Here is a 27,411-nt window from a genome sequence, read left to right as displayed (position 1 = left end):
AAAAATGTGCAGCTCAATGAGATACATATGCATGCCAAATATATCAGTTCAATATTAAATAAGTCTCTCCCTTTAAAGCTTATTACTTCCCTTGGATTTGTATTTTTTACCATAGACCGTAAAGGATGACCTTGACCTTTTACCATGATGTGTTTGTCAGAAACAAAATGCCACCTACTGCACCACTTTGATTTATTTAACAAAAATATATACGTTGGCAGTTCAGAAAACTATGTCCATTTAAAGCTTATTACTTCCCTTGGATTTGTTTTTTTCGACCCCTAGACCTTGAAGGATGATGTTCAACTTGAACTTTTACCACTAAAAATGTGCAGCTCCATGAGATACACATGCATGCCAAATATCAAGTTGCTATCTTCAATATTTAAAAAGTTAAGGCCTATGTTAAGGTTTTAGCACTACGCCTATGGTGGACGGCGGACGACGAGCTGGCTATGACGATAGCTCGGGTTTTCTCCGAAAACAGCCGAGCTAAAAATTTCATGTAGCAAATTAATTGTTACAGCAAATAAGAAACATCAAATATAGCTTACATTTTGCTTGCTGGGAAAGAGGGTCATATGCAGCCGAAAAGCTTGCCATTATTCCAAGATAATTTAAACATGTTTCAATTTATAGTTTGTGAGATTTAAGCCTTAAGTGTTCCTAAATGCTTATAGTTATTACAGTGTGTGTTTGTTGCATCTAATAATGTGGGTAGCACCCCAGAATAAACAGCTTTTTCATTCATTTGTCTATTGGAAATGAACCAGTAAATATGTAATATATACTTAATAGTAACACTACATAAAAAAGCATGTGTTCAGTGTATTTTTATTAAACGTGTCTTTATTTTTGGGAACTATTCCCAATGCTTTCTTTTAATCCCCCCCCAAAATACACCTAGTATTTCTATCCAGAAAACAAACTCAAAGGTGTTTCAATAAGCCATAAGTTTTCGTACCATCAAGCTAAAATAAATAGGTTAAAATTATAATTAACAAAACTGATGTGTTAAGTTTTCATCAAGCATATTATATTTAAATGAGACTAGATTCAAGGGATTTTGTAGACCCACAATGAACTCATTTAACGTTGTACAAACCATTCTTTCAACTTTGTCAATGCTTACCTATGCACACAGTTGGCTATGGCCACGAGTCCACTGTCAGTGACATGACACCAGCTGCAGTCTAGGCTGCCCTGTGTACACAGTTGGCTATGGCCATGAGTCAACTGTCAGTGACATGACACCAGCTGCAGTCTAGGCTTACCTATGCACACAGTTGGCTATGGCCATGAGTTCACTGTCAGTGACATGACACCAGCTGCAGTCTAGGCTTACCTATGCACACAGTTGGCTATGGCCATGAGTTCACTGTCAGTGACATGACACCAGCTGCAGTTTAGGCTTACCTATGCAAACAGTTGGCTATGGCCATGAGTCCACTGTCAGTGACATGACACCAGCTGCAGTCTAGGCTAACCTTTGCATACAGTTGGCTATGGCCATGAGTCCACTGTCAGTGACATGACACCAGCTGCAGTCTAGGCTGCCCTGTGTACACAGTTAGCTATGGCCATGAGTTCACTGTCAGTGACATGACACCAGCTGCAGTCTAGGCTGCCCTGTGTACACAGTTAGCTATGGCCATGAGTTCACTGTCAGTGACATGACACCAGCTGCAGTCTAGGCTTACCTATGCACACAGTTGGCTATGACCATGAGTCCACTGTCAGTGAAATGACACCAGCTGCAGTCTTACCTGTGCATACAGTTGACTATGGCCATGAGTCCACTGTCAGTGACATGACACCAGCTGCAGTCTTACCTGTGCAAGCAGTTGGCTATGGCCATGAGTCCACTGTCAGTGACATGACACCAGCTGCAGTCTAGACTTACCTATGCACACAGTTGGCTATGGCCATGAGTCCACTGTCAGTGACATGACGCCAGCTGAAGTCTAGGCTGCCCTGTGTACACAGTTAGCTATGGACATGAGTCCACTGTCAGTGACATGACACCAGCTGCAGTCTAGGCTAACCAATGCAAGCAGTTGGCTATGGCCATGAGTCCACTGTCAGTGACATGACACCAGCTGCAGTCTAGGCTTACCAATGCACGCAGTTGGCTATGGCCATGAGTCCATTGGCGATGACATGACACCAGCTGCAGTCTTACCTATGCATACAGTTGGCTATGGCCATGAGTCCACTGTCAGTGACATGACACCAGCTGCAGTCTAGGCTTACCAATGCAAGCAGTTGGCAATGGCCAAGAGTTCACTGTCAGTGACATGACACCAGCTGCAGTCTAGGCTTACCTATGCACACAGTTGGCTATGGCCATGAGTCCACTGTCAGTGACATGACACCAGCTGCAGTTTAGGCTTACCTATGCACACAGTTGGCTATGGCCATGAGTCCACTGTCAGTGACATGACACCAGCTGCAGTCTAGGCTGCCTTGTGTACACAGTTAGCTATGGCCTTGAGTCCACTATCAGTGACATGACACCAGCTGCAGTCTAGGCTTATCTATGCACACAGTTGGCTATGGCCATGAGTCCAATGTCAGTGACATGACGCCAGCTGCAGTCTAGGCTTACCTATGCACACAGTTGGCTATGGCCATCAGTCCACTGTCAGTGACATGAGGCCAGCTGCAGTCTTACCTGTGCATACAGTTGGCTATGGCCATGAGTCCACTGTCAGTGAAATGACACCAGCTGCAGTCTAGGCTTACCAATGCAAGCAGTTGGCTATGGCCATGAGTTCACTGTCAGTGACATGACACCAGCTGCAGTCTAGGCTTACCTATGCACACAGTTGGCTATGGCCATGAGTCCACTGTCAGTGACATGACACAAGCTGCAGTCTAGGCTGCCCTGTGTACACAGTTAGCTATGGCCATGAGTCCACTGTCAGTGACATGACACCAGCTGCAGTCTAGGCTTATCTATGCATACAGTTGGCTATGGCCATGAGTCCACTATCAGTGACATGACACCAGCTGCAGTCTAGGCTTATCTATGCATACAGTTGGCTATGACCATGAGTCCACTATCAGTGACATGACACCAGCTGCAGTCTAGGCTTACCTGTGCACACAGTTACCTATGCATACAGTTGGCTATGGCCATGAGTCCAATGTCGATGACATGACACCAGCTGCAGTCTAGGCTTACCTATGTATACAGTTGGCTATGGCCATGAGTCCACTGTCAGTGACATGTCACCAGCTGCAGTCTCAGTTATGCACACAGTTGGCTATGGCCATGAGTCCACTGTCAGTGACATGACGCCAGCTGCAGTCTAGGCTTACCTATGCACACAGTTGGCTATGGCCATGAGTCCACTGTCAGTGACATGACACCAGCTGCAGTCTAGGCTTACCTATGCACACAGTTGGCTATGGCCATGAGTCCACTGTCAGTGACATGACACCAGCTGCAGTCTTACCTATGCACACAGTTGGCTATGGCCATGAGTCCACTGTCCGTGACATGACACCAGCTGCAGTCTAGGCTTACCTATGCACACAGTTGGCTAAGACCATGAGTCCACTGTCAGTGACATGACACCAGCTGCAGTCTAGGCTTACCTATGCATACAGTTGGCTATGGCCATGAGTCCACTGTCAGTGACATGAGGCCAGCTGCAGTCTTACCTATGCACAACCAATGCGAAAGACATCGGACCTCGGACAAATCCGATAAAATTCGACGAGGTCCGATAATATTTCCCAAATTGTCGGACCTCGTGTCCGACAAGAAAAAAAAAAAAAACAATATGTAAAACTTTGATTAAAAATGAACACGAAACTAGGAATATTAAAAAAAGGTCTAATTCATGTTTATTTTACTTCGATAGATTATTTAACTTTAAAATCAATTTTCCAACCAGTCGAACTGGCTGTCTTTGCTGGTGACGTAACAAACTCCAAGCGCGATTCTTAGAACCAGTTAAATATTGCACATTGTTTCGTGACGTAGGCGACGCATCAATGACATCATGGTTGAATTAAATTTTACTGGTTTCGAGCATTGTGATGATCGTAAATAGAAAGCGGGGAACCACACAACCGTTGCCTGTCCCGTGTCAAGATTTGATGAAGAAGTAGAAGTGGCTGTGTCAACGATCGCGAAAACGTGGATAACTTTTTGATCAGGTGATTCCGTTTTCATATTGTTAAACGTTCTTGTAGTACCTTTATTTTTTGTAAATTTGTAATCGCTTCATTTTTGATTAAAGTTGTTAAACAAAACACCTCAAGCTGTTAAGTGTGTACTGTTAGGCCTACTGTCACACTCATTCTTAGGATGTCATTTTCACTTCTACTTTATTTTGACGGGGCTAAGCCTGGCGATAAAAGACAGAGTCAGGTTAGTATTGAGCAAAGAGCGGAGGGAAATAAAAAGAGATGGAAGTCTTATGAGGTAGAAAAACGTGACGAAAGAGGATTTCATGAGGTTTGGAAAAAGGACAGACCATGGCTTCAATTTAATGATGGGGTCATGACTTGTTCATTGTGCCAAGTGTTCTTTAAGAACAACACATGTGTAGGTAAGAACACCTTTATAACGGGCAGCACTAATTTTAAGGTCTCGACAGTAAGTGATCACGAGTCCAGCAAATGCCATCAGAAGGCAGCTGAGGCTGAGCTAGCCAAACAAAGTAAGCATGACATGCAGAAGAGTGAAGCAGGCAAAGCTCTTCTGTCTCTCAAAAGTGCAGAGCGCCATGTCATTGCAAGCCTCTTCCGCAATGCCCATGCTGTTGCAAAGAAAGGGAGACCACTATCTGATTATGTTTGGCTATGTGAAGCAATGGCTGCCCAAGGTGTTGAAATTGGCTCTACATATTTAAATGAAAAGGCCTGCTCCGATTTTGTTTCATTTATTTCAGATGTAGAGACGGACAAAACAATAAAGATGTTGAACGACGCCCCATTTTTCTGCTTTATGATGGACGGATCGCAAGATAGAAGTGGGTTAGAGCAAGAGAGCCTCTACGTTAGGACATCATTGCAAGGGAATGTTTCTGAAAGATTTCTGACAATGGGGCAAGTCTCCTGTTAAATACCTTAAAAATGCACATTATTGTAAGTTGTTATGTTGTATTGTAAAATAGTTTTCTCGGTCAACAGACAATTATTTTAATTCTGGTTATATTCCCATAACTTTACATTGTAATAGTCGTAATCTAAAATGTTATAGTTTAATACGTTTCTATAACTAATTAACTGTCGGATGTCTAGGTCACCAAGATCAACGTCAAGTCAACATCTGCTGGAATTTGTGCAGAATGTAATTCAACAACTTGGCTTAGATGAAAGTATGTTATTTCTTTAACTGAAACATAATAATAATATTATTTAACGTACCATCGTCTAACTGTATCTACTGTGTAGTGCATATCTTTTTTTTTAAATCGTGTTTAATTAATTTTAATGCTATTAAAATTATTTAGGAGTGCTTTATAATATATGAATAATATACATTTTAAAATAATTACTGATGTCATGAGTCATGACCAATCATAATTTTATTAATAAATCGAAATATTGATTTTTACAGCAAAACTTGTAGGTTTGGGGTCGGATGGTGCGGCAAACATGACTGGCAAAAAGGCAGGGCTTGCTGCACTCCTTCGCAAGGAATATGGGGACAATATCATCAATATACATTGTTTCAGTCAAATTACAGCTCCCGCGAATAAAATTCGTAGCGAGTCAAGTCGAGATATGAAACTAATATTAATACAAAATAAACGCTAATCACTTTCTTACTGATATCATGATATGGCTGGAAAGTGAGCGGCATTTAAAATTTAACAACTTTTAATAAAACGGCGAAACATACTTGTCTCGGCACGGACGAAAAACGAGGTCCGATAAAATCTGGCGAGGTCCGACAAATTTTAAAAGTTATCGGACCTCGTGTCCGACAAGATTTTTGCGTCTTTCGCATTGGTTGCCTATGCATACAGTTGGCTATGGCCATGAGTCCACTGTCAGAGACATGACACCAGCTGCAGTCTTACCTATGCATACAGTTGGCTATGGCCATGAGTTCACTGTCAGTGACATGACACCAGCTGCAGTCCAGGCTTACCTATGCACACAGTTGGCTATGGCCATGAGTCCACTGTCAGTGACATGAAACCAGCTGCAGTCTTATCTATGCATACATTTGGCTATGGCCATGAGTTCACTGTCAGTGACATGACGCCAGCTGCAGTCTTACCTATGCATACAGTTGGCTATGGCCATGAGTCCACTGTCAGTGACATGACACCAGCTGCAGTATAGGCTTACCTATGCACACAGTTGGCTATGGCCATGAGTCCACTGTCAGTGACATGACACCAGCTGCAGTCTTACCTATGCATACAGTTGGCTATGGCCATCAGTCGACTGTCAGTGACATGACACCAGCTGCAGTCTAGGCTAACCTATGCACACAGTTGGCTATGGCCATGAGTCCACTGTCAGTGACATGACACCAGCTGCAGTCTAGGCTTACCTATGCATACAGTTGGCTATGGCCATGAGTCCACTGTCAGTAACATGACACCAGCTGCAGTCTAGGCTAACCTATGCACACAGTTGGCTATGGCCATGAGTCCAATGTCAGTGACATGAAACCAGCTACTGACATGACACCAGCTGCAGTCTAGGCTAACCTATGCACACAGTTAGCTATGGCCATGAGTCCACTGTCAGTGACATGACACCAGCTACAGTCCAGGCTTTCCTATGCACACAGTTGGCTATGGCCATGAGTCCACTGTCAGTGACATGAAGCCAGCTACAGTCCAGGCTTACCTATGCACACAGTTGGCTATGGCCATGAGTCCACTGTCAGTGACATGACGCCAGCTGCAGTCTTACCTGTGCATACAGTTGGCTATGGCCATGAGTCCACTGTCAGTGACAAGACACCAGCTGCAGTCTTACCTGTGCAAGCAGTTTGCTATGGCCATGAGTCCACTGTCAGTGACATGACGCCAGCTGCAGTCTAGGCTCACCTATGCACACAGTTGGCTATGGCCATGTGTCCACTGTCAGTGACATGACACCAGCTGCAGTCTAGGCTTACCTATGCATACAGTTAGCTATGGCCATGAGTCCACTGTCAGTGACATGGCACCAGCTGCAGTCTAGGCTTACCTTTGCATACAGTTAGCTATGGCCATGAGTCCACTATCAGTGACAAGACACCAGCTGCAGTCTTACCTGTGCAAGCAGTTTGCTATGGCCATGAGTCCACTGTCAGTGACATGACGCCAGCTGCAGTCTAGGCTCACCTATGCACACAGTTGGCTAAGGCCATGAGTCCACTATCAGTGACATGACACCAGCTGCAGTCTTACCTGTGCAAGCAGTTTGCTATGGCCATGAGTCCACTGTCAGTGACATGACGCCAGCTGCAGTCTAGGCTCACCTATGCACACAGTTGGCTATGGCCATGAGTCCACTGTCAGTGACATGACACCAGCTGCAGTCTAGGCTTACCTATGCATACAGTTGGCTATGGCCATGAGTTCACTGTCAGTGACATGACACCAGCTGCAGTCTAGGCTTACCTATGCATACAGTTGGCTATGGCCATGAGTCCACTGTAAGTGACATGACACCAGCTGCAGTCTAGGCTTATCTATGCATACAGTTGGCTATGGCCATGAGTCCACTGTCAGTGACATGACACCAGCTGCAGTCTAGGCTGCCCTGTGTACACAGTTGGCTATGGCCATGAGTCCACTGTCAGTGACATGACACCAGCTACAGTCTAGGCTTACCTATGCACACAGTTGGCTATGGCCATGAGTCCACAGTCAGTGACATGACACCAGCTGCAGTCTAGGCTTATCTATGCATACAGTTGGCTATGGCCATGAGTCCACTGTCCGTGACATGACGCCAGCTACAGTCCAGGCTTACCTATGCACACAGTTGGCTATGGCCATGAGTCCACTGTCAGTGACATGACACCAGCTACAGTCTAGGCTTACCTATGCACGCAGTTGGCTCTGGCCATGAGTCCACTGTCAGTGACATGACGCCAGCTGCAGTCTAGGCTCACCTATGCACACAGTTGGCTATGGCCATGAGTTCACTGTCAGTGACATGACACCAGCTGCAGTCTAGGCTTACCTATGCACACAGTTGGCTATGGCCATGAGTCCACAGTCAGTGACATGACACCAGCTGCAGTCTTACCTGTGCACGCAGTTGGCTATGGCCATGAGTTCACTGTCAGTGACATGACACCAGCTGCAGTCTAGGCTTACCTATGCACACAGTTGGCTATGGCCATGAGTCCACTGTCAGTGACATGACACAAGCTGCAGTCTAGGCTGCCCTGTGTACACAGTTAGCTATGGCCATGAGTCCACTGTCAGTGACATGACACCAGCTGCAGTCTAGGCTTATCTATGCATACAGTTGGCTATGGCCATGAGTCCACTATCAGTGACATGACACCAGCTGCAGTCTAGGCTTATCTATGCATACAGTTGGCTATGGCCATGAGTCCACTATCAGTGACATGACACCAGCTGCAGTCTAGGCTTATCTATGCATACAATTGGCTATGGCCATGAGTCCACTGTCAGTGACATGACACCAGCTGCAGTCTAGGCTTACCTATGCACACAGTTGGCTATGGCCATGAGTCCACTGTCAGTGACATGACACCAGCTGCAGTCTTACCTATGCACACAGTTGGCTATGGCCATGAGTCCACTGTCAGTGACATGACACCAGCTGCAGTCTAGGCTTACCTATGCACACAGTTGGCTATGGCCATGAGTCCACTGTCAGTGACATGACGCCAGCTGCAGTCTTACCTGTGTATACAGTTGGCTATGGCCATGAGTCCACTGTCAGTGACAAGACACCAGCTGCAGTCTTACCTGTGCAAGCAGTTTGCTATGGCCATGAGTCCACTGTCAGTGACATGACGCCAGCTGCAGTCTAGGCTCACCTATGCACACAGTTGGCTATGGCCATGAGTCCACTGTCAGTGACATGACACCAGCTGCAGTCTAGGCTTACCTATGCATACAGTTAGCTATGGCCATGAGTCCACTGTCAGTGACATGACACCAGCTGCAGTCTAGGCTTACCTTTGCATACAGTTAGCTATGGCCATGAGTCCACTATCAGTGACAAGACACCAGCTGCAGTCTTACCTGTGCAAGCAGTTTGCTATGGCCATGAGTCCACTGTCAGTGACATGACGCCAGCTGCAGTCTAGGCTCACCTATGCACACAGTTGGCTATGGCCATGAGTCCACTATCAGTGACATGACACCAGCTGCAGTCTTACCTGTGCAAGCAGTTTGCTATGGCCATGAGTCCACTGTCAGTGACATGACGCCAGCTGCAGTCTAGGCTCACCTATGCACACAGTTGGCTATGGCCATGAGTCCACTGTCAGTGACATGACACCAGCTGCAGTCTAGGCTTACCTATGCATACAGTTGGCTATGGCCATGAGTTCACTGTCAGTGACATGACACCAGCTGCAGTCTAGGCTTACCTATGCATACAGTTGGCTATGGCCATGAGTCCACTGTAAGTGACATGACACCAGCTGCAGTTTAGGCTTATCTATGCATACAGTTGGCTATGGCCATGAGTCCACTGTCAGTGACATGACACCAGCTGCAGTCTAGGCTGCCCTGTGTACACAGTTGGCTATGGCCATGAGTCCACTGTCAGTGACATGACACCAGCTACAGTCTAGGCTTACCTATGCACACAGTTGGCTATGGCCATGAGTCCAATGTCAGTGCCATGACGCCAGCTACAGTCCAGGCTTACCTATGCACACAGTTGGCTATGGCCATGAGTCCACTGTCAGTGACATGACGCCAGCTGCAGTCTTACCTGTGCGTACAGTTGGCTATGGCCATGAGTCCACTGTCAGTGACAAGACGCCAGCTGCAGTCTTACCTATGCATACAGTTGGCTATGGCCATGAGTCCACTGTCAGTGACATGACACCAGCTGCAGTCTAGGCTTACCTATGCACACAGTTGGCTATGGCCATGAGTCCACTGTCAGTGACATGACACCAGCTGCAGTCTAGGCTTACCTATGCATACAGTTGGCTATGGCCATGAGTCCACTGTAAGTGACATGACACCAGCTGCATTCTAGGCTTATCTATGCATACAGTTGGCTATGGCCATGAGTCCACTGTCAGTGACATGACACCAGCTGCAGTCTAGGCTGCCCTGTGTACACAGTTGGCTATGGCCATGAGTCCACTGTCAGTGACATGACACCAGCTACAGTCTAGGCTTACCTATGCACACAGTTGGCTATGGCCATGAGTCCACAGTCAGTGACATGACACCAGCTGCAGTCTAGGCTTATCTATGCATACAGTTGGCTATGGCCATGAGTCCACTGTCAGTGACATGACGCCAGCTACAGTCCAGGCTTACCTATGCACACAGTTGGCTATGGCCATGAGTCCACTGTCAGTGACATGACACCAGCTACAGTCTAGGCTTACCTATGCACGCAGTTGGCTCTGGCCATGAGTCCACTGTCAGTGACATGACGCCAGCTGCAGTCTAGGCTCACCTATGCACACAGTTGGCTATGGCCATGAGTTCACTGTCAGTGACATGACACCAGCTGCAGTCTAGGCTTACCTATGCACACAGTTGGCTATGGCCATGAGTCCACAGTCAGTGACATGACACCAGCTGCAGTCTTACCTGTGCACGCAGTTGGCTATGGCCATGAGTCCACTGTCAGTGACATGACACCAGCTGCAGACTAGGCTGCCCTGTGTACACAGTTGGCTATGGCCATGAGTCCACTGTCAGTGACATGACACCAGCTACAGTCTAGGCTTACCTATGCACACAGTTGGCTATGGCCATGAGTCCACAGTCAGTGACATGACACCAGCTGCAGTCTAGGCTGCCCTGTGTACACAGTTGGCTATGGCCATGAGTCCACTGTCAGTGACATGACACCAGCTACAGTCTAGGCTTACCTATGCACACAGTTGGCTATTGCCATGAGTTCACTGTCAGTGACATGACACCAGCTGCAGTCTAGGCTTACCTATGCACACAGTTGGCTATGGCCATGAGTCCACAGTCAGTGACATGACACCAGCTGCAGTCTTACCTGTGCACGCAGTTGGCTATGGCCATGAGTCCACTGTCAGTGACATGAAACCAGCTGCAGTCTAGGCTAACCTATGCACACAGTTGGCTATGGCCATGAGTCCACTGTCAGTGACATGACACCAGCTGCAGTCTAGGCTTACCTATGCATACAGTTGGCTATGGCCATGAGTCCACTGTCAGTGACATGACACCAGCTGCAGTCTAGGCTTACCTATGCATACAGTTAGCTATGGACATGAGTCCAATGTCAGTGACATGACACCAGCTGCAGTCTAGGCTTACCTATGCATACAGTTGGCTATGGCCATGAGTCCACTGTCAGTGACATGACACCAGCTGCAGTCTAGGCTTACCTTTGTACACAGTTGGCTATGGCCATGAGTCTACTGTCAGTGACATGACACCAGCTGCAGTCTTACCTATGCACACAGTTGGCTATGGCCATGAGTCCACTGTCAGTGACATGACACCAGCTGCAGTCTAGGTGAGTGATGTGGTGACAGCGTGCAGCCGCATGTAGGAGCAGACTGTCCCCACTCAGGGCCCCCTGGCTGCACCGAGATATGTTCAACTCCTGCAAACAAACTTGAGATTTAACATAAAGGGTTTAGTTATAATCTCCATTATATATGAAAAAACAGTGGAACATCTCTATATCAAATATGTTGGACAAAAGGTGATCAGATTGTGCTCAGGTGAGCTAAAAAAAGCCAGCCAGACAAATCGTCTAGTTAAGACAGGATTGTTCATAGATGGCTTCTCCTGTACTTCCCTTGTACTTCTTATCAAATAGAATACTTGACAGCTCAAGGCAAGTTAATATGCACACAAAATATTCCAAAAACTAACACAAAATACAGCTAGCAAAGGCATCTGACATTGAATATGTGCTAATAACTGTCAGAGCTCCAGATAAGGGTCGTATTTTCGTAATTACTAATTATTTTCAAGTCCGTTAGTATTTATTTTAAAATCTTGTCGTACCATTAAGAATTACAAAATCAAGTTACGAATATTATTTTTACATCGGTTCGTATCAATTTTTATTGAGTTCTTTTCGCGTATAAAAGATCTTTTCGGTGCTTATATAAAATGGTTATCGGGTTTGTTTAACAAAGCGCATTTTTTCCAATAAAAGCGGCATGTACAGTCTGTCTGTCAAAAAACAATGGCGGCGCCCAGAGAGCGCCCTAAAAAACTGCAAAGCGTGCAAAAGCACGCTTTTAACATATAGTTCGCAAAGTAAGCCGAAGTTGAATGTTAAGAAAGACATTATAGAAAAGATCTTATACGATGTTGTATGTTCAGTTGCCGAAACAGTCGGAAAAGCTAAACAAAACGCAACACGACGGGTCTAAACTTAAACAAAAAACATTGAACGAGTAGAAGGGACAATTCCCGTGGCCAATCGTTGAAAAGATTGAAGGAAAGACCCGTTTTAATTGTGAAATATGTAAAAATTCATCGAAGGCATGCAACCTAAGCACAGTTTGGGCATATGAAGGTATTTGAAAAATAAAATTGTATAATACTGAATAGACACTGTTAAACTCGTTTAAATTAAGTTGCTAGTATGTTTATTTTGATTTTTTGCATGAAAATAACCATTATTATTTATTTTAAGGTCATTTAGAAAAGTTAAGAATTATTTTCCAAAACTTAGTAGTAACGTTAAGAATAAAATTTCAGAGTTAAGAATTATTTTTGAAAATCTGGTAGTAACGTTAAGAATTTCACAAAACCTTATCTGGTGCTCTGACTGTGTATAATTAGGCCACTCTTTTTGAGGACTTAAAATACAATTGCAGCAATAAAATCTTAATTAAGTATTGCAGTCATACATTGCAGGGTTCCCTTCAATGAACATGTATAAATAACTAAAAATGCAGTTTCATAACAAAGATTATACTCCAAAATTCCGCCCACAGACCTTAATGGAGTCAGCACACTCCTTGAAGAGGTCCCTCAATCCCTTGGCAGTCACGTTGTCACCCTTGCACTGTATCAGGGCCAAGCTGGTGGGGTGTCGCTGTGCAATCTCATACAGGCTGTCATCATCCAGGCTTGATTTCTTGATCGTGATGTACTTCCCTTTAGAGAACATGGCAGTCATCAAAATCAGAAAAAAAAACATATACCTCACTGATAAATCTTGAACTGGGCTGGCTCAGATTCTCGCAAATATTTTTTTTCTAATGCAAAGAGTTCTGGCCCAATTCCCAAAAAGGTGAAAAAGAACACTGTCTTGCTTTCATATGGGCAGGCTTTAACACTTTCTTGCTCTTAATATAGCTAACAGAGACTTCAGAAACTAAATAAAGAAAGAAGTTCTTGTTCTTTCATTATTTTTTAACAGAACACCAACTATGAACATAAAATGGTTAAAACTTGGATCAATGGCTAACCAAACCCCCACTTACCGCACAAACCAAACGCCTGTCTCCAACTATTTTAACCTAATATACCATGCAGAAAGAAATGCACACATGACTCTCAAAGCGTGACATGTGAATCAAATATTACACATTTAAATTTCCTTTCTGATTAATAACCCATCTACTAAACCTTAAAGGGGACTATTCTCTGAAGACTAAATATGGGAAATGGACATGCTTTCTACTGCATCAACACATCACAAAGCAACCTGCTGTAGTTTTTAAATATATAAAACAATAAAACTCCAAAATCTGTATCAGGACGAAAATTTTTGCTCTATACACTACTTTTTTAACAGAACACCTCTATAAAACAAGAGATGTGTTTGTCAGAAACACAATGCCCCCTAATGCGCCGCTATTTTTGTTTTTTTGACCTTTGACCTTGTAGGATGACCTTGACCTTTCACCACTCAAAATGTGCAGCTCCATGAGATACACATGCATGCCAAATATCAAGTTGCTATGTTCAATATTTCAAAAGTTATTGCAAAACTTTACTGTAAGGTTAAAGTTTTGGGACAGAATGACAGACAGAAAGACAGGCCCAAAACAATATACCCCCAATCATTCGATCCGGGGGCATAAAAATAATAATAAAACAGTTTGGGTTTGCTTGGTAGACCTGCTCATTTCAAAGACTGACATGGTTACGGTAGTTAAAAAGTAATTAATTGAATAGAAATATTTATTTATTTATATAAACAACTGTTAATGAGTAAATTTAGAAACAAGAAATAGTGAACTATTAACTAGAAATATTTTCCACATACATATTTTGTATCAGCTATCGCATGCAATGAATCTTTATCTTAAACACTAAGAGTTCTTAGTGCCTTTATCTTAAACACTGAGAGTTCTTAGTACCTTTATCTAAAACACTGAGAGTTCTTAGTGCTTTTTGAATTGCTGACTGTGAATAGAGGAACAAGTTAAAGTTCAATGAACAGACCATGCTCATTGAACTTTTTAACTTAAAATGAATTTGGTGTGTCTTTCATCTCAAGTAATTGATATACCTATTTGCATTATCTTAAGCCTTATCTAGATATAGGGTGATTGAATAGACCAACCCACCATCAACTGTCAATTTTGGTCAAGGCTGCATGAATCTGTTTAACAGGCAAGTTATCTTTAAATGTATGTCATGAAGTGTGGATATTCATGGACAATTTAGTCAATCATCAAACTTTATTAAGTAATTGTGACCCCAAATATTTACATTAAGTAAGAGAAAAGAAAAGAAACTGGTCTAATGACAAATATGACTCACAGAACAACGTACATCAGCAAACCAATATTCCTCTTGCCATCTAACCTTATCCCACTCAGAAGAGAAGTAACAAGAGCTGTCAGAGGACAACGCGCTTGACTATTCGAGTGCTTGACAGTATAACGTAAGCCATCATGGGAAAATTGTTCATATTCAATAATTTATTAGACGATCTTTCAAAAATAAAACAAGGAAAAAAAAATCTTTTTTTTTTTTGGGGGGGGGGTGAGAAGGGGTATGATGTGGGGCGTGGTCATTTATTAGACGATCTTTAAAAAAAAAAAAAAACGTTTTTATTTTGGGAAGGGGGGGGGTTGGGGAGAGTAGGGGGGGGGGATGAGAGGGGGATAAATGTGGGTGGGGTTTATTTATTAGATGATGTTAAAAAAAATGGTGGGGGGAGGTTGGGGGTAGGGGGGTGAAAGGGGGGTATAATGTGGGGTGGGGTAATTTATTAGATGATGTAAAAAAAAAATGGGGGAGGGGGTTTTGGGGTAGGGGGGTGAGAGGGGGTATAAAGTGGGGTGTGATAATTTATTAGATGATGTTTTAAAAAAAAAATTGGGGGGGGGTTGGGGGGGGTGATTCTGGGTAGGGGCGTGGGGTATTGTTTGGGTGGAATCCATTGTGGCATTCAGGTAAGTGTTGTTTTGTCAAAGTAATAATAAAATGTGATCATAAATAAAGAAGTTATGGCAATTTAAGTGTTCAATTATCTAAGTGTAAAAGGGGCCATAATTATGTCAAAATGCTTGATACAGTGGTCTGCTCTTGTTTATATGTTGGGGTCATGTTGGTAAACAAGTATGCAAAATATAAAAGCAAAATGTCAAAAGATATAGGAAATAGTTAGGGTAGTGCGCAAAGTTTAACATAGATTTATCAATAATATGCATATTCTAAGTATAAAAGGGGCAATAATTCTGTCAAAATGCTTGATACAGTTGTATGCTCTTGTTTATAGGTTGGGGCTATGAAAGTAAACAAGTATGCAAAATATGAAAGCAATATGTCAAGGCACATTGAAAATATTTGGGGTAGTACGCAAACTTTAACATTTGCTGCATATTCTAAGTGGAAAAGGGGCCATAATTATGACAAAATGCTTGATAGTTGTCTGCTCTTGTTTATAGGTTGGGGTCATGTTGGTAAACAAGTATGCATAATATAAAAGCAATATGTCAAAGGATATAGGAAATATTTGGGGTAGTACGCAAAGTTTAACATAGATTTATCAATAATATGCATATTCTAAGTATAAAAAGGGCAATAATTCTGTCAAAATGCTTGATACAGTTGTATGCTTTTGTTTATAGGTTGGGGTCATGATGGTAAACAAGTATTCAAAATATGAAAGCAATATGTAATGGGACAATGAAAATAATTGGGGTAGTACGAAAACTTTAACATTTGCACGGAAACGGCAACGGAAACAGAAACGCCGACACCGTGGTGAGTAGGATAGCTCCACTATATATATTTCATATATAATAGTCGAGCTAAAAACGTTCATATGCAACAAGCAAGTAACTCACAGGCTTTTCAGGTTTTATGCTGTTTCCTGCTCATCGGTATACTAGGGCTCGAAATGAAGCCTTCAAATATTAAATCTATTAAAAATAGTCTTTTATTACTAAAAAAACTCATTCATACTTCTAACCTCACATACATCATATGGTACGAAAATTTGCCATTTTGTGCATGTGCACTAGATTAGGTCAAAATTAAAGGTTGGAAAATGAAAATCAAAACTTATGACATGGTTTTACGGTACATTAGATTTTCTAAGCAACTACATATGGTCCAGCTGTGTATCTAACGGATGAAGAGTTACAGGGGACCTGGGGATGAGGTAGGAATAAAGTGAAAAATCACTTACACAGACTCTCGTCCATGGCTACCCGGTAGAATTGTTGGCACACCTGGGCAACCTTGGTGAGGGAGGCCTGGTCCAGGTAGGCAAACACATGCAGTAGGATCTCATCAGGCAGGCACTGCCAGCGCGACACTGTGCCTGCCTCTATACGGGGCGTCTGAATGCAGACAGACAATAGGATCAGTGCATCTTAATCAAAGCGGACATCAATTTTCTAGTGCAAGATCATTTGAATTCTTTTGGTCAAATATATATTGCAAAAAAGTATGAACTCATAATACTTTCAAAATGTATCAGTATTTTAACAATCTATGACTAAGTAATAAATTACTGTTTGAATTAGTGTTTTTTTAACCCTTACAGTGCGGGAACCGAATTGTGAAGGCCTTTGCAAACAGTTTGGATCCAGATGAGACGCCACAGAATGTGGCGTCTCATCAGGATCCAAACTGTTTGCTATTCTGATAGTATTCTTTAAAAAAAATCGAAGAAAATGCTTATTTGAGAAATTCAGCAGACAACATTTTAGCAGAAGACAAATTACCCAGCATGCAAAGGGTTAAGTATTTCACTCAGTACTGGCAATTTGTAAGCAATGAGGTTGCTCTGTATATTTTGCAGTTCAATTAATGAATTTACCATCACCCTTGCTTGTAAAAATCATGAGTCGTCATATTAAGACAAGAGCATACAATATACAACATTTTATTTTCCCACTATTTATCAAACAATGAAAAAAAAATAGTCAATTAAATCAAGAAACTATTTTTTGATGTAACAACATACTAAGTGCTGACTATCTCAATTAATTTCATTATGACCATAAAGTCCACGCTGATACCGACACATTAAGTCACATTTTTGCAGCAATTGAAATTGTGTCTATGTGTTGTATTATCAAATATGCATATATTTTTGGGGATTATCCAACAGTGTGCATGTCTTTTTAACATGCATCAATTTTTTAGTGTACAGCAGAAAACATTTGCTAATGTAAAACAACAATAATTATCTTGATGTTTTGATTCTTCTTGTTCATCACTTTTATTTGAATTTTTTTTTCATCAAAGTTTCATCTATTTTGAAAAAACAAATAGATTTATATATTCGCTTTAAGGACAATCATAATCCAAGTAACAATTTTTTTTTTTTTTAATTTATAAAATAAATTGTCAATTATCATGATCAATTGCTCTTACCATCTGTATATACTTGTCGTATGTGGATTCTGGGGTGGCCATGTGACCTGAAAACACAGTCACATTAAATACTTTAATATTTAAAAAGTCTTTGTTAAAAAATAATATTATGTCTAGATACGAAACTGAAATACTGCGAACATTCAATGGGGAATAAGTATTTAAAGGACAGTTACACATATTGGTAATTCTTACAACAGAAATGGCTTATTTATTACCATGAATATTGATGAAAATTGTCACATTATCAAATATCGGCATTCACATAAATTAATTAAAATATTTCTAAGTAACATGATTTATGTAAAAAAAAACAACAAGAGATGTGTTTGTCAGAAACACAATGCCCCCTATTGCGCCGCTTTGAAATACAATTTCAATATATCATTTGGCAGGTTTATAAATTATCTCCCTTTTAAAGCTTATTACTTCCCTTGGATTGCATTTTTTGACATTTGACCTTGAAGGATAACCTTGACCTTTCACCACTAAAGATGTGCAGCTTCATGAGATACACATGCATGCTAAATATCAAGTTGCTTTCTTCAATATTCAAAAAGTTATGACCAAACTTTAACGAAGGTTAAAGTTTTGGTTAAAATTTTGGGACACACTGAATGACAGACGGACGGAAAGACGGACAGACAGACAGACAGGCCCAAAACAATATACCCCCGATCTTTCGTTCCGGGGGCATAAAAAGAACATGCAAATAATAGTTTTCTCTCATATTGACCTGGAGCTAAAGACGATTTGACCAATTTTACGAGGGTCAGGTCTAAGAACAACACATCTTGAAAAACAGCATGAACAAGTTATTGAGCAACTGGTAGGTCAATTGTTGATTGAAATGAAGATAGGCTTACTAATGCAAAAAGCACTGAATGAGATTGTGTGCACGACTTTGTTGTAAACTGTAAATTGTTTATAAACATTGCAGCTGTTACGCATATTAACTGTTAGAATCTACATGTATTTTATGAAAATGTCTTGTTTTTGATGAAATGCTAAACAATTACACTGCTAACAAAAAATTACTATTCTCTTGAATAAATTGTTTATGTTTCTCTTTTCTAAACAATTATAAACAAGTGCTCCATGGTCAGAGACTTATGCCCCCCCCCCCCCAAACAGGGACTTGACACAGGATTGTTTGTGTCAAGATTGTGGCTTCTACTGTCCAAAGCCAGTGCACATGGGAAGTATCAAGCCAATCAATGAATCAGTTGACGAGTTATTGATGGGAAAGGATTTCCCTCTTAGTGTGACAATTACATTCACCTTTGACCTAGTGACCCCAATTTCAATAGAGTTCATATACTGTCCAAGGCCAATGCACATGGAAAGTATCAAGCCAACCGGTCCATCAAATCACAAGTTATTGATCGGAAACGAACTGGTCTACCAACAGACAGACCGACCAACAGACAGACATCCAGCAATATACCCCTTCTTCTTCGAAGTGGATCACAAATATAAATAATGTAAGACTCTGTTAGTACCACTCCACCCAATTAATGAACTTTTTTAACCCCAATATTAAACATGCATACATTCTGAAAACATACCATGCAACTACAGTATATGAACAACAGCAAATGATGATAATGTAATTCCATTCAGAATGGGTGAAGATGGTGTGCGAGAAAAACAGATGATGAAAACAACATCCTTACAAAGACTGGGGGATGAAGATAAGAAAATCTGGGTAAAAACTACAAACTCATTATACCCGCTTCTATGTCCTTCCCTGTGGTCTCAACTGCAAAAAGGTCAGGGAATATGTCAGAATGAGAGAAGGATGGGTTGCTATCCAATTTTAGAGATCATTTTCGTCAGCATTCTGCACATGTTACTAACAGACTTGCAGATAATTATCTGATAACCTTAATTACAACTCTAATATCCTATTTTATAATGTAAATAAAAACTTGATTAAATTTTTTAAGACACTAACTTCTAACTAACAAATTCAACATAAATGAGCTGCATTCTAGGGAAATTAGGCTTAATGCATGTGCTTAAAGTGTCATCCCGGATTATCCTGTGCAGTCCACATACACTTATAAGGTACGAAACTTTCCGCATAGACTGAATTGTAATTATGAAGACACTCTATTCAAATGAAAGATAGTATAAAAGCAAAAAGGTGTCCTCACTGAAAAGTGTGATGTGCAAAAGCTAATCTAGGACTACACTTTACAAACATGCATTGCCATGTTTTTCCAAAGCGAGAATTAATAGCAAAAACACCCATGCAACTTACATATATACTTAGTACTATACAATAACATGACCAATAAGCTAATCAAATTCCTACTAAGCTCCACCCACCTTTCAGCCTGTCAATCATGCTGGGCTTGGGGAGGCGGTGCTCAATCATCTCAGACACGCCCTCAAGGTCAAGGTCAGTAATTTCAACAACTGCACCTTTCTTAGTCTTCTTTTTCATGGGCTTTCTGCTGAAAGGTCAATTGAGGCATTTTCATGTTACCTTTTTGTGCAGAAAAAGGGCTCCTACAGGGTTTATACAGATTTTCTCCAATGAAATTCAAGCACTTTTTAAGCACTTTTCAAGGGAAAAAAATCCAAATTCAAGCACTTTTTTAGTCTGACCTACTGAAAACTGTATATTATTCTGTGTCCAATACTGACAACATTTTCGCTAAATTGGTATCTTCTTGCTTAACATTCTATGTGACTTACAACAGTCTGCACTACCCTGCTACAGTAACAACTGTTTAATCAAAAGTAAGATATTTCATTATAATATAGTATTTGACCAAAGGCATTAAACATACCAAAACAAACCTTTTATTTGTATTGAATATGTATTGTAAATGTTCTAAATGCACTCTTCTGGTTGCTTTTCAACGCCCAATTCTCCTATACTTGCGATCTCTATATATTATGTTCTGCATACTTTACAAGATGCGTTGACTTTAGAATCGGCGTTCAGTGCTTTCCACAGGATTTTTGTCAGGCACCCCGGGGCTGATAGGGGTGGTTCGGGAGGGGTGTCCCCTGCCGACGTTATTTTTTTTTTAATTTAACGTATCAATTGACGTTCTGTGGTGCATTATAACTCAAAGAAAAACAGCATCAAAAGACGTCAATTGGTGCGCTATGACTCTTCAAGAAAATCCCTCAGTCATTTAAAAATATATTTATTGTTTAATTGTTTTAAAACTTTCCCGCATAGGTAGTAAAATCCCGACTCAAACAATTCCCCAATACATCCATTTCAACCCAACTCTATTACTGTATACTTACTACTTTTCAATTTTCTATTTATTACCCGATAATCCCGTTTATTCCTTTTTTATAAATCACTTTCTGGTAAATATTTACGATAAAAGCTCTCAATTATTTCTTTAACACAAACCTTGCCATTTTTCGGAAAATTTCAGGCGCCCCGCGGACTCTGATTTCGAAATTCAAGCGCCCCACTGAGGGACCGTTAAATTGCCTGTGGAAAACACTGGCATTGTCAACAACCCAAGGGTGCTTCAAAAGCCATCCTTTCTGAAAAATGCACTTATTTGCTGGCATATTTCAACTTGTCAGCACTGTAATGGCATAATGCGTACAAAAAACCCTGAAGTAGACCTGAATTGACTGAGGATTAGTAGTAGTTGCCACCTTTACCGTCTAAAACCCGTACCGATCCCGTACCTGCCAGTATGAACAGATCAGAACCGTCATAAATCGTGAAAAAAAAAAACATGACTTCGGACTCATGGAAAAGATATGAAATTATAAATGTTTACCCTTGGTATGTTTTTCAAGCACTTTTGAAGCCCAAAATAATCACTTTTTAGGCATTTTTAAGTTTTTATATGCAAATAAGCACTTTTTAAGCACTCCACAGCTTTTATAAGCACTTTTCAAGGAGAACGTTGAAATTCAAGCACTTTTCAAGGTCTGTGCGAACCCTGTCCTATAGGCATCATGTCAGATTATGATTTTTTTGTTATTTATTGATGTTCTTATCAAGTTTTAAAATTGACAATAATCCTATTGATACATGTACATATGATGACAATTTACCTCCTTTTTCTACAGCTGTTTCAATATTAACCTACACTTCCTATGAATATGTAATCTTGTAGCTTTTTTGAGGGACATACATATTGGCAGAGGAAAAACAAGATTTCTGGTTTCCATTTTTCAAATGACAGACGATACAAATGTGTGCAATTTTTCAGAATCTATATTTAATTTTTAAGAGCATGGTTTCAGTCTAAATGCAACGGATACACGTCTTTTATTGCTGCTCTTTTTATTCCCCTGTTGGGTGTGGACTAAATGACCAGATTCCTCTCACCTCATGTTAACATCTGCACTGAAAGGCCTATTCTTCTTCCTGTCCAGGGACCTCTCAGCAGATGCTTGTCTGTGATCAGGGTCACTGGGAGACTGATTGTCATAATCCATCTCGCCAGAGGTTTGCAGCTCTGCCCCAGGCGGTTTTCTGGCTTTTGAAGCACTTGAAGGTCGTGATCGTGGAAAATCAGCACTTGACCTTCAAACGCATTATAGACTGTTATTTGCAAAGAAAATACATTATAAGCTAAATGATAAACATACTGTCAACTATATAGTTAACATGGATTGCCTTGAGGTGTAAAGTGCACCCTTTTTATTTCAATATTTACCTGTCCTCAGAGGCACAACAAAAACAAACATCCACATAGGATGGTTCATATTGTAAGACACAATCTAATATCCCTGAAATATATGTAAATGATGTGAAACTTTTTGTGTTCATGTGAAATAATTTTTATAATCTTTATTTGGATGAAACCTTCCAAAATGCATCACAGCATTCACTGCACCATTTAACCCCTACCACTCAGAACTGCACTTTGACACATTTGTCATCTCTTAGAAAATCAAAATAAATTAAAAACATTTCTTTATAAATAAATAATCAAATTAAATAAAAAAAACTTTCTTAATAAAATTAAGTTTTAAAGGCTTCCTTTCCAACCATACAATATTGATGAACAGCACACAGCATAAAACCTGAACAGACTGTGACTTACTCACAGGCTCTTCTTGTTTTATGCTGGTTGCATACATGTATTTTAACTTGCTTCTGAGCGGGAAATGGTAACACATTAAACCCAAGGTAAATCACTCCTGCCCCTACCTCAGACTGGAACTGGTATTAAGCTCCCCTGGGTTATAACTGGACCATGCTGTACTTGACCGAGCCCACTTCCTCTGATACGAAGACTCCTCCAATGACTGACGAACCTTAGACTTGACCGGTCTGCCTGCAGACTTGGACCGTGTCCGGGACTTGGAGGGTTTGGGCTGGGATAGTAGCTGCTCCAGGAATGGCTGACTGGTATCAACTGTTCTTTCTGTTGTATCGTTCTCTAAATCTGCATCAGGCTGCAATTATTTTTAAACTATTATAACAGACATACAGGTTTGAATCTGAGAAAAACCTATTTAGCTTAGCTTGTCTAGCTCTATATGAAAGCTATTTTTAGCAAGTCAAACATTCAACTGCTTGTATAAATTTATAACATAGGATGATGCATAAGTTCAAAACTTAAGGTTAAGGAGAAAACCTTTCAACAAGTTTGTGCCGAAGGAGTGACAGACAAACAAGACAAGAAGACCGATTTTCATGGTGATTCAAAATACCCATACTTACAAGGAAACTAGGCAAAGATCATGTTCTCTTCATTGTTTTCATCATAAGACTGATGCTGTATGAAATGCCAAATGAACATTAATTAAGAATGTGCACTATTTTAGCCGTTCAAACTTCATTTTATTACCACCACTAACCATCACCTTAAAGGGTCCTTTTCACAGATTTTTGCTTGTATTGAAGTTTGTAATTAAATGCTTTATATTGATAAATGGAAACGTTGGATCTAAAAAGCTCCAAAAACAAGAATAAAATTAAAGAAAGAAAAAAAGTAACCCTCAACCAGACTCGATGCACTGACCCCTGGAGTAAAGTCTATCGCTTAGACCACTTTGCCATCCTTGCTCATACAATCAGTGATGTATTTTATACTTAATATAAGCAATCCTCATAGTATCACAAAATATAACCACAACAACAGAACCCTCCAAATTATTCAATAGTTTTGTGTTGCAACACTTTATAATTTTTAGGTTTTTAAATCGTCAAAAAATTCATATAATGGTTATTTTAGAGCATGGTAAATGTTCAGTATTACTGTTTCCTCACAAATATCATAACTACAACGAAAATTTGCGAATCTGAAACAATTTTGTTTTAATTGTCAATTTACAAAAATGTGAAAAGGCCCCTTTAAAACTGCATTTTATTTTATAGTATTGCTTGATTGGGTCCCATCGACTAAGATCAGATATAAATACTTTAAATAGGAACTAAATTTTAACCTATCCTACATACCATTCCCATGGTTTCTGGCTCAAATAATGTTTTCCAGTCCTCATCTCCTCTTGCTTCAGCAGCACCTGATCTGACCTTGATCTCTGATAACCTTGAATCTGTCTTTGATTTAAAACTGTAAGCAAAGGGTTTCATAGTTTACCATTAGCAATATCAGATAATTAACATATATATTTATTATTTTTTTAAATTTAGGACTATCACATTTTATCATCAATTCTAGTTTTAATATAAAATATGTAATGAAAATAAAACAGCAATCTTGATGTGATGTATACCCTGATACGTTTAGGTCAGCTATGTCCAAGGGCCAATAACAAAGTAATCTATAGATCTCTGGCAAACCATCTTGCACATCTAAACTAACTTAATGGTGATTATATATTTGAAGTTTGAATTTAATCACTTCAGACATTATGTAGATTGTAAAAAAAAATTTGCTCCACAAACTTGTAACAGTTAATGATGGTTGGCAAACTTGCCGATCGGGGTGACTGCAAAAACCCTCTTTCAAATTTAGTTTGCAAAGGTACACTATAGATCTGTATTACACACCTTTTTGATGCTGTTATTATTCTAAAAACATTTAGTATCATATAAGTACAAACCAAACTTGTTATTATGCAAAGGAACATTCATATGCAATTACTAGTAATCAATTGTTTAGTCAATGTTCTGAACATCTCTGAAAGAGCGCTGACTGTCATTCCACATTGGATATACCAGTTTGAGTCTCCTGTTGTCATGCTGCACCTTCACTGTATGAACCCTACCTTTGAAAGGAGTTGTTTTTTTCATGAAAAGCATATCCGTGTGTATTCTCAACAACTGCCTCATATTCACTGACAACAGGTCTAGCACTATTGTCTGGTTCATCTAACGTCTGCTGCAACCGTTTTGTCACTTCCTCCACTTCTTGTATGGGCAGTTCCAGTTGGGAGCCAAGAGCTTTCTTAACAGGAGTATGGGAACCACCTCCAATGAGTTCCTGTTTGCTGGCTCCCTTGAAATCAGACAAGATGCTGTCATCTTCATCGCTGCTGTTGCCTAGAAAGTTATTTTTAGAAACTACAGGTTATACATGTATTGTACACACTAACAATCATAGAAATACAGAAATAAGCATGTGCCTGCAAGACTAACATGGAGACAGTTTGAATCAGACTCGCTCAGTTCTCAATTTCATATTTGCTGCTTTGTTAAAATTTCTTGGTCTTCATTAATATAATTCAATAATGCTGGCTTGCTTGATTGAACTGCTAAATTTACTGACTGCTGTCATAAAAAGATACACCGGTCACATAAAGTCTGTGATACAATTAAAATGTTATTTTAGGTAAAGGCTTGGTAATGTTAATTGGGAGGCATTTGGAAATTAGTATACCTCAAGACTTTTTGTATCAGAGGCATTTGGAAATAACTACACATATATCATAATGAGACTATATCATTGTATTTCCTTTTGGATTTATACAATTTACTGCACCTTGTTATTAACATAACCTTCATATAGCTGTTCTACTTAATAAATAAATTACTGTAAAGTTTGAAGTCTCATAGCTATTTTTAATATAAAACTGGTTTGGACTAGAAGAAAATACTCCCAACATTTTTACTTGAAATAAAAAAGTATATAAACACACACACACACACACACACACACACCTAGTAAAGATATCTAGATCTACTTAAAACAAAAGCAACGCATAACGGGTGCCACGCTCGGCTGCGGGTATAGTTTTGAATAAATGAAAGCTTATCATAATTTTTTTTTTTTAATTAAGAGGTCACAGTTCATATTTTGCATACACGGAACAAACCCCCTTCCAAAGCGGAATAAACCAAAACGCCATAGCGGAACAAACCCCCTTCAAGTTTTTAGACAGGCGTAATAAACCCCCTTCCGAAGTGGTATCCATAATCCATTATCAAAGTGTTATGCGCATCTAGCAACATATGCTATGTTTTAAACTTTATGAGTGTGTATCGCAACCGTTGTTTATTTTTTGGTGTTTTCACTTCATATATACTAATACTTGTAAATGCAGCATCAACATATCAAAACAATATCCAGGAAAGAGGAAATAATGCATTGGAATATAAACCGTACTTTCGTTCTGACAATTGACGAAATGACTCGATGTACAACTTGAATCTTAATTTACTTTAAAGTGCAGAATCATTCATACGACATACAGACACAATTTTGTTATAATAATTTCGGGACATTACGGGACAGTATTTTGACATGTTAATTTTTTTCTTTTCAGCTTCAACTCAATTCAACAGTGAAAAAAGCGCATAAAATCACTTTGAATGAATGTGCGAAAATCGGATGAAAGAAGTGTACCGGCCTTTTGTTCACAAGTTGTTAATGATACACATTAAATATTCAAGCGGTGAATCTCAATTCGACAGTGAAAAACACGCATAATATCACTTTAAAAAAAGGTGTGAAAAACTGATTAAAGGAGTGTACCGGTCGTTAGTTCACAAGTTGTTAATTCGTCTGTTTAATTAAATTTATTTTCAAACTGCTTTGTGCTGATTAAAGAAGTGTACCGGCAGTTTGTTAACAACTTGACAATGTTTAGATGGTCGTGTGAATTTTACTTGCATTCATTAAACTGAGATTATAAGAGTTTTATATGTGTTAAATTGTACTATATAGATAAAAATATGTTACAATAACCCAAACTAGGCAAGAATTTTTTTACATTGAAGACGAATTTAATAAACTGCAGCAACGACAAATTAGCGCCCCGCGCCGATCGTGACGACAATATTACGTACATATTTTCCTACAATAACCGAAGCATTTGTCTTTTTATAAGGATCGGAGTTACTGTTCCTGTGTCGTAACAATAGCTAGCGTATTTACAAAATATTTTACAAAAACGTGCATATTCTTTCTTTATGGAAGGGGGTTTGTTCCGCTATGGAAGGGGGTTAATTCCGCTATGGAAGGGGGTTAATTCCGCATATGCAAAACTAGCGATGGGGTTTATTCCGCGTATGCTAAATGTGAAAGGGGGTTTGTTCCGCTATGCCGTTTTT

General features: G+C 40.1%; 2 protein-coding genes across 4 annotated transcripts in view; one reads left to right on the top strand and one right to left on the bottom strand.

The window, feature by feature from the left end:
• LOC127853062 (uncharacterized) overlaps positions 1-27,411 on the bottom strand; it is a 60,196-nt gene that overhangs the window by 19,029 nt on the left and 13,756 nt on the right. For 2 of the 3 annotated variants that reach the window (XM_052387187.1, XM_052387188.1), the window contains 10 exons: positions 25,128-25,401; positions 24,355-24,469; positions 23,101-23,348; positions 22,273-22,470; positions 20,280-20,407; positions 19,678-19,707; positions 17,946-17,992; positions 16,750-16,903; positions 13,093-13,253; positions 11,582-11,736 (listed from right to left, as the gene is read on the bottom strand). In XM_052387187.1, coding sequence (XP_052243147.1) covers positions 11,582-11,736; positions 13,093-13,253; positions 16,750-16,903; positions 17,946-17,992; positions 19,678-19,707; positions 20,280-20,407; positions 22,273-22,470; positions 23,101-23,348; positions 24,355-24,469; positions 25,128-25,401 — 1,510 coding nt within the window. The remainder of the gene's footprint in view (positions 1-11,581; positions 11,737-13,092; positions 13,254-16,749; positions 16,904-17,945; positions 17,993-19,677; positions 19,708-20,279; positions 20,408-22,272; positions 22,471-23,100; positions 23,349-24,354; positions 24,470-25,127; positions 25,402-27,411) is intronic. The other variant, XM_052387189.1, reaches the window with a different exon arrangement.
• On the top strand, positions 3,681-5,976 carry LOC127853063 (zinc finger protein 862-like). The gene is made up of 3 exons (XM_052387190.1): positions 3,681-5,064; positions 5,260-5,336; positions 5,579-5,976. Exons 1-3 carry the CDS (start codon positions 4,322-4,324, stop codon positions 5,776-5,778), a joined length of 1,020 nt encoding a protein of 339 aa, XP_052243150.1. The 5' UTR covers positions 3,681-4,321; the 3' UTR covers positions 5,779-5,976.

Source organism: Dreissena polymorpha, chromosome 12 (genome assembly GCF_020536995.1).
Source record: "Dreissena polymorpha isolate Duluth1 chromosome 12, UMN_Dpol_1.0, whole genome shotgun sequence".
Classification (NCBI taxonomy): domain Eukaryota; kingdom Metazoa; phylum Mollusca; class Bivalvia; order Myida; family Dreissenidae; genus Dreissena; species Dreissena polymorpha.
Note: the sequence above shows the minus strand (reverse complement) of the source record. Positions and strands in the feature narration are given on the sequence as shown.

Bases quoted from the DNA above. Each gene is read 5' to 3' on its own strand.
- LOC127853063 (XM_052387190.1), top strand. From the start codon at position 4,322: ATGTCATTTTCACTTCTACTTTATTTTGACGGGGCTAAGCCTGGCGAT. The intron at 5,065-5,259 runs GCAAGTCTCCTG...TCGGATGTCTAG, and splicing joins GAAAGATTTCTGACAATGGG to GTCACCAAGATCAACGTCAA. The intron at 5,337-5,578 runs GTATGTTATTTC...TGATTTTTACAG, and splicing joins ACAACTTGGCTTAGATGAAA to CAAAACTTGTAGGTTTGGGG.